Source organism: Sceloporus occidentalis, unplaced genomic scaffold, assembly GCF_023333645.1.
Source record: "Sceloporus occidentalis isolate IW3139 unplaced genomic scaffold, rSceOcc1.0.p SCAF_27, whole genome shotgun sequence".
Classification (NCBI taxonomy): Eukaryota; Metazoa; Chordata; class Lepidosauria; order Squamata; family Phrynosomatidae; genus Sceloporus; species Sceloporus occidentalis.
Genome location: NW_028317007.1, coordinates 9,871,264 through 9,891,357, shown reverse-complemented (window position 1 = coordinate 9,891,357; position 20,094 = coordinate 9,871,264). Strand labels below are relative to the sequence as shown.

General features: G+C 36.0%; 1 protein-coding gene across 1 annotated transcript in view; it reads right to left on the bottom strand.

Moving 5' to 3' along the window:
• The window catches only part of LOC149299919 (propionyl-CoA carboxylase alpha chain, mitochondrial-like), a 166,654-nt gene that overhangs the window by 5,383 nt on the left and 141,177 nt on the right, over window positions 1-20,094 (bottom strand). Inside the window, exon 22 of the mRNA XM_089485827.1 lies at window positions 5,656-5,796. Coding sequence (XP_089341953.1) covers window positions 5,656-5,796 — 141 coding nt within the window. The remainder of the gene's footprint in view (window positions 1-5,655; window positions 5,797-20,094) is intronic.

The window sequence follows — 20,094 nt, the reverse complement described above, 5'->3', positions numbered from 1 at the left end:
TCTAAACATGTTACCGTGCACAATTCCCCCGCTCAAACAGAGTAGGTGGGAGGACAAGATTTGTTATGACATTCGATTGAGAGGGGCTGCTAACAGGATTAGATGGCAGCTGTCACGTTGTGTTACTTGGTCCTTAGACCAAAACACAGATCTTAATGTTGGAAATTTGGAGGGGCACATGTACTTTGACATGGAGGGCAGACACGTAGCACTCTTTGATGCAGTTCTCACTAAATTATTATTATTTATATGTAACATATAGCCATTTGACTTACAGGACAACAGGTTAGTAGCGGTAAAATTTATACCGAAGTTATCATCATACATACATACCGTACAAACATTTTATAATCTGCAATGTGGTTTTTGAGGTAAAGTAAGGTAAGATTTTAGGGGATTTGAAGTCCAACACTACCCCCAATGGGCTTCTTTGCCCAACATGGTTTGTAAAATAAAAGTTTTATTGACTCGGATTACAAGACATGAGTTTCAATGGCAAAATACGTTAAAAAATTACACAGAATCTAAAATGGTCAAATTTTTTTAAGCAAAATACGGACTCACAACAATGCGAATCACATGATATAATCATTATAGTAGAAGTGCCGCTCAGAAGTAATGCTAGCAAAGAGCCTATGATTGGGCTCAATGGAAAACAGGGGATTCTAGGAAGCGTTAGCCGCTGTCAGAAAATCAAAATTAAGGTTTGTCTTATAAAAAAATAATAATTACTACCTTTTCTGTAAACTATAATTTTATGAGCAATAAAATTGGAATAAACACAATGTCATATATCACATCTACTATATATGGATTTTTCTTCTAATGCAATTTAAAATGGTGGGAGTATAGTACATAAATTAAAGGTATGTATTTATTGTTCTATAATTGGCAATAAAGTGCCTTATCTATCATAACATATACTGCTCACAAATGGTGTCAGAATAGAACTGCCTACAGCTACAATTAGGAAATGACATCATGGATTTTGGAAGTTCAGAATTTCAAATGATATATATTTCAATGGCATTCCAGTAAATATTTCACGAGATGTCACCGTCCATAATCTTAGAAACATGCATCCATCAAAACAACTGTAGAAGCATTAAATGCAGAAAGGGATCTTCTTTGTTTTGTGGAAAATGTGTATATTGAATGAGCATATAGCTATGAGAATGCGATACAAAATATTTGCAAAAAAAAACAAAACACAAATCACTTAAAATGTCCTGTTTTTAAAAGGCTGTTTCCGTATGCTTGGTGGCGTCACCCTAAACCTATCTGACGCTGCTGTTTTCTTCTTCATCAAGAGTATCCTTACACCTCTTGTTATCTTTATCATTCAATTTGCTCACTTTTTCTACATTTGTAAATCTAAGCTGTTTTCAATGGGAGCACACTGAGCATGTACAGGAGGTATATGCTTTATTAACTTGGAAAACAGGGTAGTGAGCAAGGAATTGAGCAGCACTTGGGAAGTTAGGTGGACTTGCTAAAAGTTTTTTCTTATAGCTAAATCATGTAAGGTAAAAAATTATGTCTAATTCAATATGTTACTCCCAAACCAATAATAATCTGTAGTGGTTTATGAGATGAGAGTCAGCATTTACATAGAAGATCCAAATCAGACCAATGCCGGAGCCCCTACCCCCCCCTAAAAATAGTTCATCATAAATAAATGAACTTCAAAATATGTAATATGAAAGGCAGACTAGTGGAAAACAATGTGCATTGACTGTTCAATAAATACAGCCAACATTCCTAAACAAAAGAGAACATGGAAATTTGTAAGAATGTTTTAAAGAAACAGCATGATCAAATTTACTACTAGTTAAGACATGTCCTGTACCAAATATTGAATTTATGTTTCTGTAAGTCAAATTGTTTTGATATACTACTTTATATGTCCTGTTTAGCCATTGTACAGTGCTGCAGAATCTGATGGCACTATATAAAACCATAAATAATAATGTGGTATAGCCACAGCACCAATATAAACATGACATTGTGGTCAACATGAGAGGAAGTTTTGTAGAAAAGTTATCCCGTTAGTGTCCATCTTGGATGGAGAAGTTGAGGAGACCAGCATGTGCAAAAACCCATAGGATGAGGTAAGGTCACACGGGGTAGACTACATACTCAGATCATGAAACAAATGTATCTAATGGTGAACAAGAACAGCTTGTCAATGTGGGATGCAGTTGTTGGTTGACTGCATGTAGAATAACATACTTTATTATATACTACACGTTAGCGTCGCAAAAAACCATCAAGGTGCTGGGTTGTGTAGTTAGAGGTATTAGTAGCAAGAATAGGAAGATGGTTTTGCCACTACAGATCTCTGGTCAGAACTCACCTTGAGTACAGTACTGTACAGTTCTAGAGACCCCATATCCAGAGGAGACAGTTTAGAGGAGGGCTATAAAAGTGAATGGCTTCCAGGATAAAAATGATGAGGAAAGACTAAAGGAACTCAGCTTTTGTAGCCTGGCGGAAGAAGGGGATGTGATAGAAACATTTAAAAACTTAAAGTGATGGGTGGTAGATAGGCGGTAGAGGGTGGAAGATAAGTAGAACAGCATACCATTAGAAGTAGTAGAAATTAAAACAGTAAGGGAAATCAACATGCATGGGATAGACATAAAACTATACTTAATCTATGACAAGATCAAGGACGTAATTCACAAAATATGGACATGTACAGATGCATAATACAGCTATTTAACCATTACTTTTAATGTAAAAATATATTAATAACTGGCCATAATATTGACTAAAATGACAGAAGAAGCAACTGAACTGTAACAAAAGCATTGTTTGAATGATGCACAGTCAGACTTTTCTACAAACCAAACCAAGGATTGATCTGAGCTTCAGCCATACATGCTAGATACAGCTCATGTCATGATTATTATTTTAATTTTTTTGTAACTAAAAATGATAACATTTGAGTTCAAAGGGGTTAAAAAAACATAACAAAGGTGCATATAGCCGTTTTACATAAAACAGAGTTGTTACTACATATAACAGACAGGGTGGTGGACATTCTACTATCTTTCTTTTCCTAGTGGGGGAAAGCCACACACACACACACACACACATTATATATACTATGGATCTGAATAACTTGTGAGCCTAGACAACTTGGTAAATTTAAAGAGATGCAAATGTGTCTTTTGTGGTACAGTCATCATATCAAAATGTTTCATAGCTTCCGATCAACTGATTTGATGCACTGTGCTCTCTCGTTAAATCGATATTGAAGACCATGAACAAACTGGAGTTCAAAAGTGTTCTGTTCTTCTGCACTCAGGCATGCTGACTGTTTGAGTCTCCCACTGTCTGTATGCAGAAGGAATTGGTATCGCACAATGCGTTATAAGGTTAATCAATTTTTACAGTCTTCTTTCTAGCCCATTCTCAAGACTGTTGCCAACATTTTACCCATTTATATTTTGCTAACATTCTTCCCGGCGCTGGCGTATATTTTGTTCACAATTTTCAAAATGTATTGTTGCATTTTTAATTTTATTTACAATGACATTATACCATTTCTATAAAGCTTTACAAAAGGCAGCGTATATTTTAAAATATAAATTAGGCTATGCTTGATGACTGCCAAAGAATGTTCCAGGCATACTTTATTATAGAAAATCACTATAAGGCGAATACTTTAAAAAAATCCCCATTTATGTTCCCTATCATATTACTATATAGTATACATTAGTAAATTCATTAAAATTTTTGTAATTAAAAACCGTAACCTAAATATAAGTTGTCAGGAAGCATTTTTCAATAGTATATAGTTTGCCAGTCTAGTAGGAGAAATAATGAAGTGGGCATTCTGTCTGAAAAATCAAGTAGAATGCTATTTAATTTGCTCTTCATTCATAAAATGTGATAAAATCCTTTGCAGAAGCAAGTAAATATCTAATAAAAAAAATAGTTAATGATATGTTATCTTTGTTATAGTTTGCAGTAATGGTATACAGAAACATGGGGGAATACTATATTCTAAGAAGAAATCATGCCCAAAAAGAATTAAATTACTGGATCTCCTTGACCACCTTTCAGAAATTATGAGAAAGTTAATTTAGTAGTTATAACGCCTTTCCTATATTTATTATATGTTAAATGATATAATTCATTAAAATCAGAGTAATAGTAAACGAGTTTGATTTGTATAGTTGACACATATATATTCTTTTTTTGGTCTACATACCAAGCTTGGGTTGTTCTAGGACATTACATTTATAGAGGGCCAGCAGATTTTCTAGCATCGTTACAAAAAAGGAAGTAACACATTGGTACAGATGGATAAAAGATGGCCCTGCCCTTGCAAGCTTACAATCTATTATTTAGTATAATCGCTATTGCTGTTTTGCAATAAAATACTACTAATAAATTGGTGCCAATGGGAAAATATATCATCAGCTACAAAGCACTAAAGACAATCCCTGCAAAAAACCCACTGATGTATATCATAAATTAGTCCAGTATCTAATTGTCAAAGGAATAATAAGGCATAGTTGCCTCTTAAGTGCCACCATACTGTTTTTTCTTCTTCTACCAATATATATTCAAAAATAAATTTCAGCACAATACATTTTTTTTTTTTACATTCTGTATTTCTTTTCTGGATTACAAAACCTTGAAACAACACAAAAGCACAGATGTAGGGGGCCCATCTAATGCACTATAAAGAGCATATTAGATCTTGGGTTTTTTTGCGCCTTGAAAAGCTTTGTGTCTGTCCCATGCATTTTTGATAAATAACATGATTTTATCAATCTTTCATTGTAGTACTTTCATATATTTCCTAGCGCTTCCCACCCTCCAGTGTTGAAGCTGACCTCTTGCTTTCCAGCGGTACCTTGTACAAACCTTTGATACACATATTGTCTTCTCTTAACAAATGGTAATGATTCTATACATTTGATTTACAAAATATTGATTAAATTAGAAAAATACAGATCACACAGTGATCATTAGTAAATCACTATACAACATATGTTAAAAAAAACAACTTCTTAATAGTATTAGCCATGCTATTTTCAAATTGTAATCTTAACTACTTAAATGGTTTTATGCATCAGGTTTTTTTAACGGTTTATAATATAAATCACAAAAGTACACTTTTTGAATCCATAAACTGACTTTTTTTGTGTGAAAAACCTTTTATATATTTGTAACCAATTTTTAGTACCATTATAACAAAAGAAAGGCATTCAAAGACATTAAAATAAATTGGTATTAAACAGTTATATAAAAAAAAAATCAATTTCAATCCATAATGTTATAATTTAAACAATTCTAAAAGTAGGGTAAAACTATTTATAATCCCTTGAAAATGCTTGCTTCTTAAAAAAGTTAAAAATGTAATGATTTAATACATTTAGTGATGTATTAACAAAAATATAGTTATGTCTCAGTAAAGGGGAATGTTAAATAGGGACAGGTGCAAGGGCAGAGAAAGTAAAAGAAAGGGAGAAGGTTCAAAGACAATGAGCCATACAATGCTGTCCAGATCCATCAACATCTTTTTTTCTCCTACAAATGTAGAACAATGAACTGCTTTCCGTTTTTTCCCCACATTTTGTTCCATTCCGTGTTTGCTGTCCAGATATATTAATATATCATTCTACAGGCACTTACCATATCTCCAGGCTTAACTGAAACTGCGATCACTGTCCCAGGCATCGGAGATCTTAAAATGCTACTTGTATCCTCTTCCACTTTCTCTGGCATGTACTTGCTCAGCTCCGCAGCATGCTTTGTCAGTACTTGCAGTTTATACTAAATTACGAGAGAGAGATTAACATATCATTAATATTTCCCACGTCCTCTCAATGTGCATATTATGTCACTAACAAGACGACTGTGGCGACTATATAGTGCAGTTCTAGAACCACAGTTTACTATTAAGAGACTCATTTATGGGGAAAAGAAAACATAAGCGGACATTAAAGAAGGCTCCGTTTAATCATGTTATATATGTATGCTAAATCTATTTCGTTACATGGTAAATACCCCCTCCATTTAGAATGCTTATATACCCAACTGGACACAAACAAACAGTATATCTGCCATGTTCCTCTGTTAAGGATAAACCCACCAAATGTTTATAGAGATATCTGAGTGACAAGTGATAATCTTATTTATGTGAATGAAGGTAATACAAAGCCAGAAGAAATAGTATTTAACTTTATTATATATATATATAGTTTTAAAAGAAGTTATATTTTCATGTAATTTTATTACGACGTTCTAAAGTACATCTTTTTACCCACTAACATTACTGTCCAATTTAATTTCGCTTTTGTCTCTATAGCAGTTCGGCATCAGTGTTGATAAACATGCTGCTCTCCTTCTTTCGCTATTAGGTGCTTGGCAAGACCAGGAACCTAATACTTTTATTCATCTGAATACATCATGCAGAAAAAAAGATACTTGTTTCAAACCCCAAAATATAATTGCCACGTATTCCAGTAGATGGCAGTAGCTCTCTTCCTTTAATACATCGTTTCGGCACATAATTTAGAAAGAACAAATTCATTTTTTTTCTTCTTACAGGCAAGAGCTATTGGAACCTATAGAAAGTGAACTGCTTTAGTGGTACAACCTAAGCTGATACTCATGAGAGCAGGTTATTTGGTGATTGTATAGGCATCATTAATACCTAAACAGAGCACGACTGACAAATTGATATAAAATTACCAGTAAAACGTAAACATTTTAGAATTTTACGGCAAAAAAAAATAAAAAAAATGGCCCATCTAGCCTGTCCATTTTTTCTGATGTAAAACGTTTATGGGTACCTGGTCGCATTTAATACTAACAGGGTTTATACAATAAAAAAAAAATAAAAAATAAAAAGATTGCCCACTTGTGTAATTAACACTACAGTTCAAGATGACACCAATCACCACACAGACACAAGGCATATTTCATGACAATCTGCATGGTATTAGGTGATACATTTGGTTCTCATTCCTTGAAGAGAATTCCAAAAATGTTTTTCGGAGAAGTCTGTAAATGATATTTCATTAATGAGAGACGTTTAATCATGCTAAAAGCTGGAGTGATTTTATAGCGCCTCGCTTCAAATGACAGTCTGAATAACAACATCTTTTGCATGTTTCTCTATTCCTGAACGTGTGTTTTGCAATCAAGACGTACAAGTGTCTGCCAGCTTCTGGAGGATATGATCCTTAAGTGAAATTACAGTGCAAATAAAAGCTTTTTGCTCCAATTAAAATGTGCCTGAATCATAAGTGGCAAGGAGAAAAAGAAAGCAGAGTGCATTTCCCTGTCAATCTAATAAACATTCTGTTCAGAGGGACTATTTATCAAAGATAAATTGTACTTAAAAGTCCTTCATTAAACATATAGGGGGGAATATAATTACACAAAATTACACAGTTTCAGGATGTGTGGTTTTCTGTGCTCTGCTTGTAGATTGAAAATAATAAAATATCCAGAAAAAAAGAAACAAGTTGGCTTTGTGGCCTGGGAATGCTATAAAGATTAGTATTTTACATTTTGCTTTTTAATTTGTTGAGTAAATGGAAAATATATATTTTTTTTGTTGACCATCAGTAGGAGGGATGCCAATGTCTTTACTCAATCCATTTACTGTATTTTATCCATGTATCTATTACCCAAGTAATCATAGGGCTGACTTAGGAAGTTTAAAAATAGCTGTCAAAAATCCAATTATATCCACACACACACATTGTGTATGTATATATATATATATATATATATATATATATATATATATTCAAACATACAGTACTGTGCAAAAGAATGCTTTTAAAAAGACATCTAAATAGTTTATCGCTTAACAAAAAGTGAGTGAACATAAAAAATCCAAATTAAATCAACAATTGGTGTGACTACCCTTTGCATTCAAAATGGCTTCAATTCTTCTAGGTACACTTACATAAAGTTAGGGATTTTTTAAGCATATAGTTAGGTGTGTCATTAAATAATTATACAGAAAAGGGGCTAATGGTCATTAATTTAATATGAAACAGCTGTGTAGGAAGAAGAGCCAAACTCGCTTGCAAGGTGAGGTTGCTGAAGATAGTTTAATGTCAAATGTCATAAACCAAGGCAAGACTGAGCACAGCAACAAGACACAAGGTAGTTAAACTGCATCGGCAAGGTCTCTCCCAGGCGGAAATTACAAGGCAGATAGAGGTTTTCACATGTTCTGTCTAAGCTCTTTTGAAGTAGCATAAAGAAATGGGCAACGTTGGCCAGTCAAAAAAACTTAGTGCAGCAGATGAAAGACACATCATGCTTACTTCCCTTTGCAATCAGTAGATGTCCAGCAGTGCCATCAGCTCAGCATTGGCAGAAAACAATGGGAACCCTGGTACACCCATCTACCGTTGGAGAGGTTTGGTCAGAAGTGCTCTTCATGGAATACTTGTGACCAAAATGCCATACCACCGACATGAAAAACAGGACAAGCGACTCAACTATTCACAAAAACTCAGAACTGGGGCACAGAAAAATTGCAGAAGGTGCTCTGGACTCTGGAATATAAGTGAGCTATATGAAACAAATAATTATTCAATACCATCAGGGAGGCATCTGATTGGCCCTAATTTATTCTGGAGCATGACAATAACCCTAAACATACAGGCAAAGAACCATATTCAGCGTAAAGAAGAACAAGGAGTCCTGGAAGTGAGGGTATGGCCCCACAGAGCCCTGATCTCATCATAAAGTCTGGGATTACATGAAGAAAGAGAAGCAACTGAGGCTGCACAGAAGAGCTGTGATTAGTTCTCCAAGATGTTTGGAACAACCTACCTGCCGAGTTCCTTAAAACACTGTGTGCAAGTCTACCTAGAAGAATTGATGCACTTTTGAAGACAGAGCGATCACACCAAATATTGACTGATTCAGATGTTACTTCTGTTCACTCACTTTGCGTTTTGTTAAATGATAAAAATAAACTATTAACATGTCTATTTTTAAAAGCATCCTTACTTTAAAGCATTTTTCACACCTGCCTTAAACCGGCGGCACTGCATTTTGTGAGATTACAATCTTTTTTCAAAGGGGATACAATGTTCTTTTTGAAATTTAAGAAAAAAAAGTAGTCCACAAGAGCAATAGAAATGCACATTCATCATTATACTATCAAACCTTGTCATTTTGTATACTTATCTTTTCCCTTGTTCAATCACAAGGGAGGTGATTTCTGGACACAGAAGTTTTGCTTTAAAAAGTCTTTAAACTGGGCTCATCTTATGTAAATTAAACTATGTATCTTTAAAACAGTTGCAATTATTGGAGAAAAATCTTAATATAAGATTAGCCTTAATGCTGTAAAAGGATTAGGACTAGATTTAAATGGACCAAAAACTATTCGGACAAAGTTTTGGTTTCGTTTCTGGTCCACTTTCGGACAATGAATTTTGATTCCTGTCCTTTCGGTTCAGAAAAGACAGGGAACAGTTGTCCAAAATAGTTGTCAGACACCCTTATTCCTTCTAATGCTTTTTCACACTTTAATTCACTCGGCTGATCATTTCCATGTCCCAGTCTACTTGCCACGCAGCTCAGCTTCTTCTCTTGCGTCTTCTTGTACTTCTGTTTTCTTCACCCGTTGCTCCAAAAAGTCTTCTTTCGTCGTCCATTTCTATGTGGACAACCGAACATGGCTTCCCAGTGAAGCTTTTCCAGACATCCACAGAGAGGCCAGAAAAATACAGATATTTTATCTGTAATATATATTTTATATATATATATATATATATATATATATATATATATATATATATTTTATTTATTTTTTTATTTTTTTTTTTTTTTTTTTTTCTGGACTCTCTGTGGACTTCTGCTCTGTGGAAGTTCATAGGGAGGCCATGTCCGGCTGTCCACAGAGAAGCGGATGAAAGCAGAAGACTTTTTGGAGCAGCGGAGAAAGAAAGAAAGAACAAGAAGATGCAAGAGAAGAAGCTGAACTGCGTGGCAAGGAGCGAAGGACACGGAAGCGGTTGGTGGAGAAGTTAGGGAGACATTTAGAGGGCAAGCGTGAGAGAATGTAAGAGGGTATGAAGGAGAATGTAAGCTTGAATGAGGGAGAGTAAACCCCCCCCAAGAAAAATCAAACAAAATTCATTGGAGCTCTTTGTTTCTTTTGTTTGTTTAGTTGGGGATCCCTCTTCATTTTCTGAGATGTAGTACGAATTGATGAAATTGGCAATATTAACAAAATCTTATCTTATTATACATTCAAATAGTATTTGGGTCCTCTTCTCTATATGCTTGTATATATGTGTGTGTGTATAGCTTAACATCCTGTTTTATGGTGCGCAACAATTATCTCCCCATTAATTTAGTCCTCAGTCTTTTGTTGACTCTACTTATCAACCTCTAATCTTGTTCAGCAAAGTGAGGGGAATAGAGGTGAATTCACAATAGGGATGTAATTATTGTGTGTGTATCTTGTCACCATTTGCCTCTAAATGTAGATTGCTGATGTTAAATAGTGTCATATTTAAACCAAATATCTCAAAACATATTTTGAAAAAAAATGAAGTCATGTCTGGATTTAATCAATTTACTTATGCTAAACGCTTAAATGTTCCTTTGAACTGAGAGATATGTCCAGATCATTACAGAAAAGTGTTCTATAACAACTCGGACACATAATACCATCATAAAAATGATGTATCCATACATGGTTCCTTACATGTTACAACCTCAATACATTTCCTCTGTGGCACATGTATCAGTGGCGGTCAGTTCTACAAATACATCGGTGCTCTGTTTAACCAAGTGAAAACTGTACTAAAATCATCACAGTTGATTACAATCAAAACACTGCTCTGACATGCAGCACACAAGTGAGTTTACATGCAATTAAATGTTTGCAGGGATACTAAATTATTTAATATGATTTAACAATATCAAAAACCTAACAAATCTGGCCGTGCCACAAAAACCCAGGTAAGTACCCAGGGAGCTATTATGGAGAGGACCTTTACCTGTTACCTCAAATCAGCCGGTCACTGCTCAAGTCTGCTCTGTGACACATGAAGGCTAGAATCAAATTATACTCATACGTATCAACCAATTCCCTTAACAATTGAGCCTCCTATATTTTATTTCAATTACATTGGACAAAACAATGGCACATAATCCAAAGAAAAGAGCAGTGTAGTGTAGGTCAGGAAGAACATTTCTCACCTATAAGTTGATGGTAGCGTTGAAATACTACAACATCCATTACCTATTTTCCTCATCAACAGCAGCTTGAAAGCTAACACACAGAGCAAACAGACTTCTACAGCATAGTTTTACAAATTTAGCACCGACAGTATCGCAAAGAAAGAATAATCATTAGATAACCAAGGCTTAGGTTAAAACATGCATGCAGTGTACCCATCTGTCCTAGATTGTATATGTTATTTTATTGGAATTACAAGCGGGACAAGCAAGGCAAATGAGCAGATAGCTGTTAGGAAGCTGTGCGAGCCACACGGCACTGTGCATCTGTAGTCACTGGAGTAGCCTGTTAGCATAATGCTTTGACAACTCCATCAGCGCAGTCTCAAGGTAGCTGTCAATCAGGACGCATCATTTAATTCAACAGCACTCGGGAGGATTTTCTTCGGCAACCCACATGACAACACATACACAGCTCTATTTATAGCCAACAGCCAGTTGTGTTTGCATTTCCAGGGCTGCCTGTATTTCTAGGAAAAAAAAACAAACAAAAAAAAAACACGTGCAACAGGCAGCAATTTTATTTGCATTGGGTTTTGCCATGCAATGTGTGATCTCACGTCACAGAGTCATGACAAATGACAAAACTGCTATTTTCTTTAGTCTCTGCTCAGACAGCACTTCATTTGCAGCTATCTATAATTAGATTAATGGTGTAGTGCGGTACAAAGCAGCTCCACTTCACATCAGATAGGGTATGAATAAGGACAAACACTTATTTCAATTCGTGGCAGAGAAAGCAATGACTAGGCTGTTTAGCATACCCTTTATGGTGGAATGAGATGTTAATTGTGAGCCATTACCTCTAAACTGCTTGCTTGTTGTATAAATCACTGTGCTAATTGATGCAGAGATAGAAATGTAGCCACAGGCAAGAAAGCAACGGAATGAGAGCGTTAGGGATGGGGATAAAGGATTATCGAATAAAACCATATGGAGATGAGGCTCTTTTGAAATCGTCTGCATTCTCTTCTAAAGCTACAGAAATATCGTTGTACCGGAACGTGGAGCACAAATAAAGGAATGACATGGCAGTTTAGGCCTTGAATACTTTTGTATAGGGGAAGCCAGTAGCTGTGCTATGTATTTCCACATGGAGATCTCATTTAACCAAATAATATTCAGTCCAAAAGAACAAAAAAGTGAGACGTTTGGTCCACTTTAACTGCACTTTTCATTTTAGAGGCCATTGTCAAAGAGAACAGATCAGCTTTGACCACACTCAGTACTTGCGGGCTAGCCGGTGCGCCAGTGTCGTATTTTATAGCCTAATCCTCTTTGAACTATCGTAGGAAGCGACCAGATTGTAAAAGAGACTGCTTGGCATTACAATACATATTATGAAAATCCGTTTCTAAATTCTTCCTGTGACCATGTCTCTGAAGGCTTGGTTTTAAAATCCCTACGCTATTGATACTACCATGAGCGGCACTTTTCTTAGTTTCAATCCTGATTATTACAGCTGTCACCGGAGCAGAATACAAGGGAAGATGCCCATATGAGTTAAAAGGAAAAATAAAACATCTTAATAATCCCTAGACAAGCAATAAATTAAAGAAAAGTCAGGAAATACTAACATTTGGCTGCCAAATGCACATGTATTTAACAGTACCCTTTCCTGTTTAACACACGATTACGCTGACTGATTGAAGATGGAATTTTACAAGAAAGGTCATAGTTTCAGTCAACTGTGCTACAAGAAATGGCAGAAAATGAACTTGAAAAGAAATACTTGTGACTTCTGATGCATCACGTTCCAAAAACATTATTTATTCTCTGTAAGGTTTCACCATTTAAAATGGCAGGAGCATTGCTGTCACCAAAATAAATAAAATACAAATTGGTACAAAAAATACATGAAAATTGCCTATATATAGTTTTTTTATGAATACATTATTTTAATCTTCCAGATGCAAAACATATTAGTGCTCAGTCATTCTTCTAAATCTTCTCTTCCTTGAGTTTTTTTTTGGCATTACTTATAAAAGATATCACAACGTTTCAAGAACCAGAGAACGAGACGCTAATCGGGAAATGGGAGGGCATTTAAATACAGTCTTCTCAGCTATCAAATGAGTTGTCTCATCTAGAGATCTAGGGGCACCACCTGACTTCTTTCCTTCAAATCCTTAAACTTATTTAAACTGATTTTTTTGTAAAACGCGTAAAACTAAGTATTTTTTTTAGTTCACAGTAACATTACGACCACTTAAGGTCGAGTAAGTTGGTTGCTGGGAAATGCCCCTCCCAAAGCTACTTTGAATGATATAGCATAAAACAATATACTATAAAGTAACCATTGTGTGTAACGGAAGCCTTAAAAATCCATTTACAATCCGTATTCACCTTATGAAAAAGAACACTCTTATGTCATGATTATGTTATCTCTACGCATGTAAATGATTCCTTCTTTTCACATAACCCGCTTCGCTCTTACTCTGACTGCCTTTGTCTGATCAGCGCACGTATTCCGTATCTGATGTACTTCACCATTTTAATGGACTTAGGTCAAGAGAGAGATTCACACACACGCGATCATGAGTGTTTGATTGCCTGCATTCAAGATAGTCTCCATGAATTACTGACACTTGTAAGTCTCTTGAGGAATGACAGCAACATGTTTCCTCTATCATCGCACTCTGTAAACTCAAGTGAAGCAACAGCAGAATGCAAATGAGGGCAGCCCTCGCTGAATTTAGAACACGCAGGGACTGTGTTAAAAGGAGCAGACTGCTCTGTTGGTTTCACTTAACCCCTTGTTGCATGTCAAGAAAGAAATGTCATGTAAGTTCAGTGGTGTAGGCTCTGGTCAACACGCATTGGATAATCCTCTTTTAGCAGCCAAGCTTATATCTGTAGTGAAATGCTGGCTCTATTTGGGCATCACAGACATACAAAAGCCAGCAGAATAAACAGTCATGACTATTATGGCAGACCATGTCTCAAACATGGAGCCAGATGACAGAAACGGAAGTGTGTAGCCATAAACTCGTGCAAGCAGCTCTGCTCCTGGTCATTAATCACTGCTTAGGCCTTTAAGGGCTAGTCCATTACAGCTCACAGCAAAAGGCTAACAATCCCATCACTTGCATGTCAGCAATGCCTGTGTTAACGAGAGAAAATATATGGCTTGAGCTATCCAGCTCTGGTCTCCAGGCCGCGGCTGCCTTTAATTGAAAAGGGCAGTTAAACACACGCTAAATCATTCCGTTAGCCGAGCTGTTTAATAACATATAATTGATAATGTCAATATGTCACTGAGACGTAATGCATCACTGTCACCACTTTTTAGGAAGTCAACAGCACCCAGTTACAAAAATTGACTTTTATACTTGTCACTTGATCTGAATCAGACGTGACTGAATTAGCCAAGCGCTATATTTTGGTGTTTCAGTGTCAAATTTGGGATTTTATTTGATGATTTCCTGCCAGCCGTAATCAACGCTTGTTAATACAATATTAACTGGCATTGGACATACAGGGTGTTAGAGTACTTATGTTATTGTTAAGTAATGTACATATCCAATGCACACCATGTCTTTGCATGCCTCAGTGTAGGGTACCTAATGTGAGCTGGAATAGTAAATATATGCCGTTTTACTCCCCCCCCCCCCATCTTTTATACCTCACTCCCTAAGCTGGATATCTACCTATATAATATAACAAGCAAACATATACGTAGAAAGGTAAATTACTAAGGAGTGTTGAAGCCCTCTATTATTGTTTATGAGTATTATTAATCTTAGTAGCAATCAATCTAATGTAATGTTTTATATATAACAATAATTAGGCAGGGAGCTGCATCTGATAGGAATATGATTATCGCAAATAAAAAGTAGTAACAGGGCTCAGTACGGCGAGAAATCTAGTGCGCAGCTTGTATAATATACTCCCTCAACCTCCTGCATCATCAACAACCCTACTATGTTCGGACACAGAAGTAATAAAAGGCTTTCTACAGATTTATATTGGTGGTTTTGTGGATAGTTATAACATTGGACACAGAAGACACTGGTGTTAATGTTACACTTTGTATCACGTTCTGGTTACCGTAGAAACCTGAAAAAAATACTTCAATTTCAATATCAAGACCAGATATACAATATAATGTATTTTCATGTTTTTCTGCAAGTTTTTCTATTCTTGTTACGATAAAATCTAATTGTATGGCGAGGCATTTACCACAGGTAACAAAGTCAGCACGTTCACCTACGTTTCATTCTGAAATATAATGCACAGGACTTCCGCGAGCTCCAACGAAGCAGAAACCTCAAAGCGCTATGACTTAAAACATAAATAAAGTACCACACATGCAGCTCGCTCCTCTTCCCTCGTGCCTATAATTACTGCGTAACGCTGGTTAATGGTAATGATACCCTGGCAGAGTCTCAAGGAGAAAGTCTGACTTAATGACAACACCCCGGCTCAGCGTCTGCGGCGAGGACTTGTGCAGGTGTGCGGAAGATAAAAGTGGAGGCTGAGCCCGACAGGTGACTGCAAGCTGTCTGACACGTAGGTAAATACGACACATTGGTAATTTGGCGAAATAAGAGGCGCTTTCATACCCTCAAAGCCGAAGGCAATCACAATGTACTGTATGCTCTCACAAAGGGGAACATGTGCAGCGTTTTCCGTTTGGCCGGCCGCCCGTGTTACCTATCACGGCTGTAATGAGCAAGACAAGAAATATCCAAGACAAGTAAAAGGCTGACAAGTATCAGGGATCTTTTCAAAGCTTTCTACTTAATTACATAACAGGGCCCGCCATCTGTTGGAAACCATTACTTCCTATGCTGCAACGCAGAGGCTTTTTTTTTTATGCTGTTGTTGTAATTACAAGTTTATAAGCTACTTACTAAACCAACTTAAAGGTACTATTTCAAAGGACTCTATAATTAAGGACACCAAATTGAGGTCTGCTATGGAAATCTATAGTTAGGCCTGTATAAAGTTACAGACAAAGACAACTATGTTATAGAAAACACATATTATGCATAACAATGTAGGCTAAAAAGGGATCTTTTGTTTTCGCCACTTTCTACAGTTGTGCTTGGCATGAATATTTAATAGTGTCATTTATTCAAAGCGTGTGTCTCTATCTATGAAATTGAAGCCCATAAAGCAAAATAGATAAACAAAACGAAATAAATAATTAACAATAATTTAGCACTAGCAAAAGGCAGATGTCCATTAATCAGGAAATCCTCTCAAACCCTTATTTATCCCATGGGGCAAGTAAACATAGCTATTTAGAGGGGCTTTAAGAGATATGATTGTTAATTGCCCCACAGAGAAAATAACAGCTAAATGCTTTGTAAATATGGTGCGGATCATTTCATCTTTCCTGCAATCTGCTGTTCTCATTAATGCCAGATATAAATGAAAGATGAGAGGGGAATTATGTACCCTCCCCTCACTGTTAGTAAACTATACATTAGGGTATATTCAGCTAGACAGCTGTTTGCCCCTTTCCTGGGGCATGATGGGAGTTGTAGTTCACCAACAGCTGGTACACACTTTGTTCTAAGTTTTATTAAAATGACCACCAGGCAGTCTTATTTTTCCATACATTTTCCCAACTAAAGTTAAACCATGAAACCCCAAAAAACTTTGAAATAAACAAAACAGAAAAAAAAGGAAAAGCACCCGCCTTCTTCATTTACCAATTCTTAGCAAAATCATTGAACAGGCTTTCCCACTTTTTTTGGAATCTCTTCAATAGTGGAACTTTACAAAGTAGATTTTATAGATACTTGGGTAAATCTGTTAGAGCACAGGAAAGGACGTTTTGACACTTTAGTATAATAAATGTGCCTTAGAAAAAGATGAAGGTTTAACAGAAGACTAGCATTCATCCAATATTTATTATACTTTTCTGGCAAACTATTCCAACTTTTGCCATACCGTAAAGGAGAAGACAGGCTCCTTCTCTCAACTACATTGACAAGCAATGCATACAGATGCGGAGCAGCAGTTTGGTGGTATGTTTCTATAGCTTAGTTAGAAGGTTTGGGGTGTCCTGAGGATTTGGTTTTTACTATGTCCACTCTGGTGTCTCAAAATTTCTTCTTAGAACTATTTAACCAACAACCAATTTGTTAAAATCAAATGGGAAGCAAACATATTACAATGCAGACGTTAACAGCAATTAATTGATGAAAACATATTAACATAATAACCGTTTTATGTTTCAAATTATTTTCTATGTTATTATGGGTGCACAACTTTGAACCGACCCAATGATTCCTGTTCTAGAACTGGAGCTTCAAAAATATGAAACCCATTCCTCTGTGTAGAAAGTTTTATGCTAAGTGGAATTGCCAAATTCCTTTCAGTTTACTAATTTTCTTATCGATTTACACAAAATCAATTAACTGATACACTTGTCAACAAAATGTAGCTCTAAGTTGATTGATTGGAGCACAGCAGGTATGTGAACTCTACAAAGGTAAACCAAAACTATATTCCGAGATGTGCAATTAAGATATATTAAATCATTGGAAATTGGGGCGAAATCAGCGGCATGTTAAATTAACGTATCTAGGTGTAGCAAATATAGAAGCCCAAACAAGTTGACGGATTTAATGAAAACGGACGTTTTCTTTGTACTCAACAAGGGCTATTCATACCACAGGAAAAAAACAAAAATTGGCATTCCTTTTATGTGTTTTCTCATCCACAACTTCCTTCACTTTCATTGAACACACTCAAACACATTATATATTCTTGTCTTTGCTATTGTTCAAGCAGGGTGGTCTTTAAAGGGCCAACATTTTACAGAACCCATTATTTACTATCAAACAAAACCTTAATAAAAAGGGGGAAAAGTAAAAAAAATATATATCATTGGTTAGGAAATCACAAACACACTTACATGAGAACGTTACCATCGAGAAAAACACAGGGTCCCTGAAAATCAGCAACTTGGCTTAATCCTCTCTGAGTATATCTTGGCATTTGCCCGTGTAAGCCTTTCGTAGTACTTACATTTAAAGCGGGGCAGTCACTTTTCCTACATTCTACGTTTAGCATTTGTATACACTAAATAAACCCTTGTAAATAATGGTTATATTTTAGGAAAGTAATATGCAATAAAACCCACCATATATGTATACAGTGGGGTAATGCGCCTTAACTTTCTCTGCATGATTATTCCTGCCCATCTTTAGATTTTCATTTCTTTTTACCCTTGTAAATACATTGAGGGATCTGTCACAAATCCCTTTTCGGTGGGCTGATTGCTGTGGGTTGGGTCGGGCAGTCTTTATAAGGCAGTGTAAGGGGAAGGGAGAGAGCTTTAGGACAGGAAACACACAGGGTTAACTTTTAGACCAAATATCTTCAAATCAAAATGCTTAAGATAATAATGCATTACATAAAACTATGTGAAAAGCTGACAGCAGGACTAAGGCTTGGGATGGTGAGACAGAGAGTTGTATTTGTATATCTCCAAAGCTCACCCCTGGAGACATAGAGCTCTCTGCACATGCCTAGTCTCCATTACAGGGAATACAGTCCTTGAAGTAGTCTTTATAAATATATATACATACATACATATACACGCACGCACGCACACACACACACACACACCTCCTGAATGAGTTAACCAGTACAAAAGAAAACAAAGATGGCAATCAGCAACGTAAACCTTCAATATGTAGAACAAGCAAAAACAAATTACCGCTGACATCACCTCCCTCTAATTCTGCAGTGTTCTACAATTCTGTAGTAACATATAATCATATCCTTTACAAAAAGTTGCCTTTCTCCAAATTTACATCCAACTGAAGAGTATCCCTTAACAAAAATGACCCTCACGCACCTATATAATTTTGCCCAAATGATTGACTACCCAACAGTCTCGATCTTGAAACGGTTGATTATAATCAACGTGACAAAAGTGATGACAATGAAAGTAATTATGTACATTCGAACAGTTAACTACAATATTGACAGATGAATTTGCTTTTAATTACTTAAATCTTAAAAAGAATCTCAATAATTGTTTGGTGATGAACAATTCAACTACTGATTTGGATTGCATTTATTTTGTACTTCCCTTTTTACTGTCTCACTCAATCAAACTAATTCAAAGACGTTATACCTGCGCACTGTAATTCATTGAAACAACCATTGAGTATTTCATAGGTAACTTGTTTTAATGCAAATGGTGCACTTAGAATATGGTGCGGTGTTTAAAGTTCTATTCAGGGATTGTCTACAAATCCAAGTACAGTGTTTCAGAATAAAGATGTCCGCCTTGTCTGTATGCCCATAAAGCTTCTCTTTCCTATTCAAGAAGCCATCAACAAGTATCGAACGTTCAAAGAACTTGCTGTTATACAAATGAAAGAGGGAACACTTTGATTTATTTATATTATTATTAGTGTGCGGGGACAATACAAAGTGGCCTTATGAGTGCATCGGTGCCCCACATCACCACTTTCAATATAAGATTACATCCCCCACAGAGAAAGAAATCCGCCTCAAAAGGCTTTTTACTATATTGTATATATTTATTCAATATAAGTGTGTTGAAGTGACAGGCGGAGATCCCAAGGGTATACGACAGTGTCCTGTTTCTTTAAAGTCTGCCATTTTAACTCTTCAAGGCCATGACATCCCAACTCTTTTGTTGCTGAAATTTGTACTTTGTAACATTATCTGCCCTTTTGTTAACACGCTTCTTGTATTCAATGAAACAATGTCATTATACAACCCGATGACACGGAATCAAAATCTGTCTAGCCATGTTGCTGCAAACAGAGATGGGTTTGATTCAAAACCAAAGAGAACCACCATCAGCAAAGATATTACAAACGTATCACTTAAATACACAGA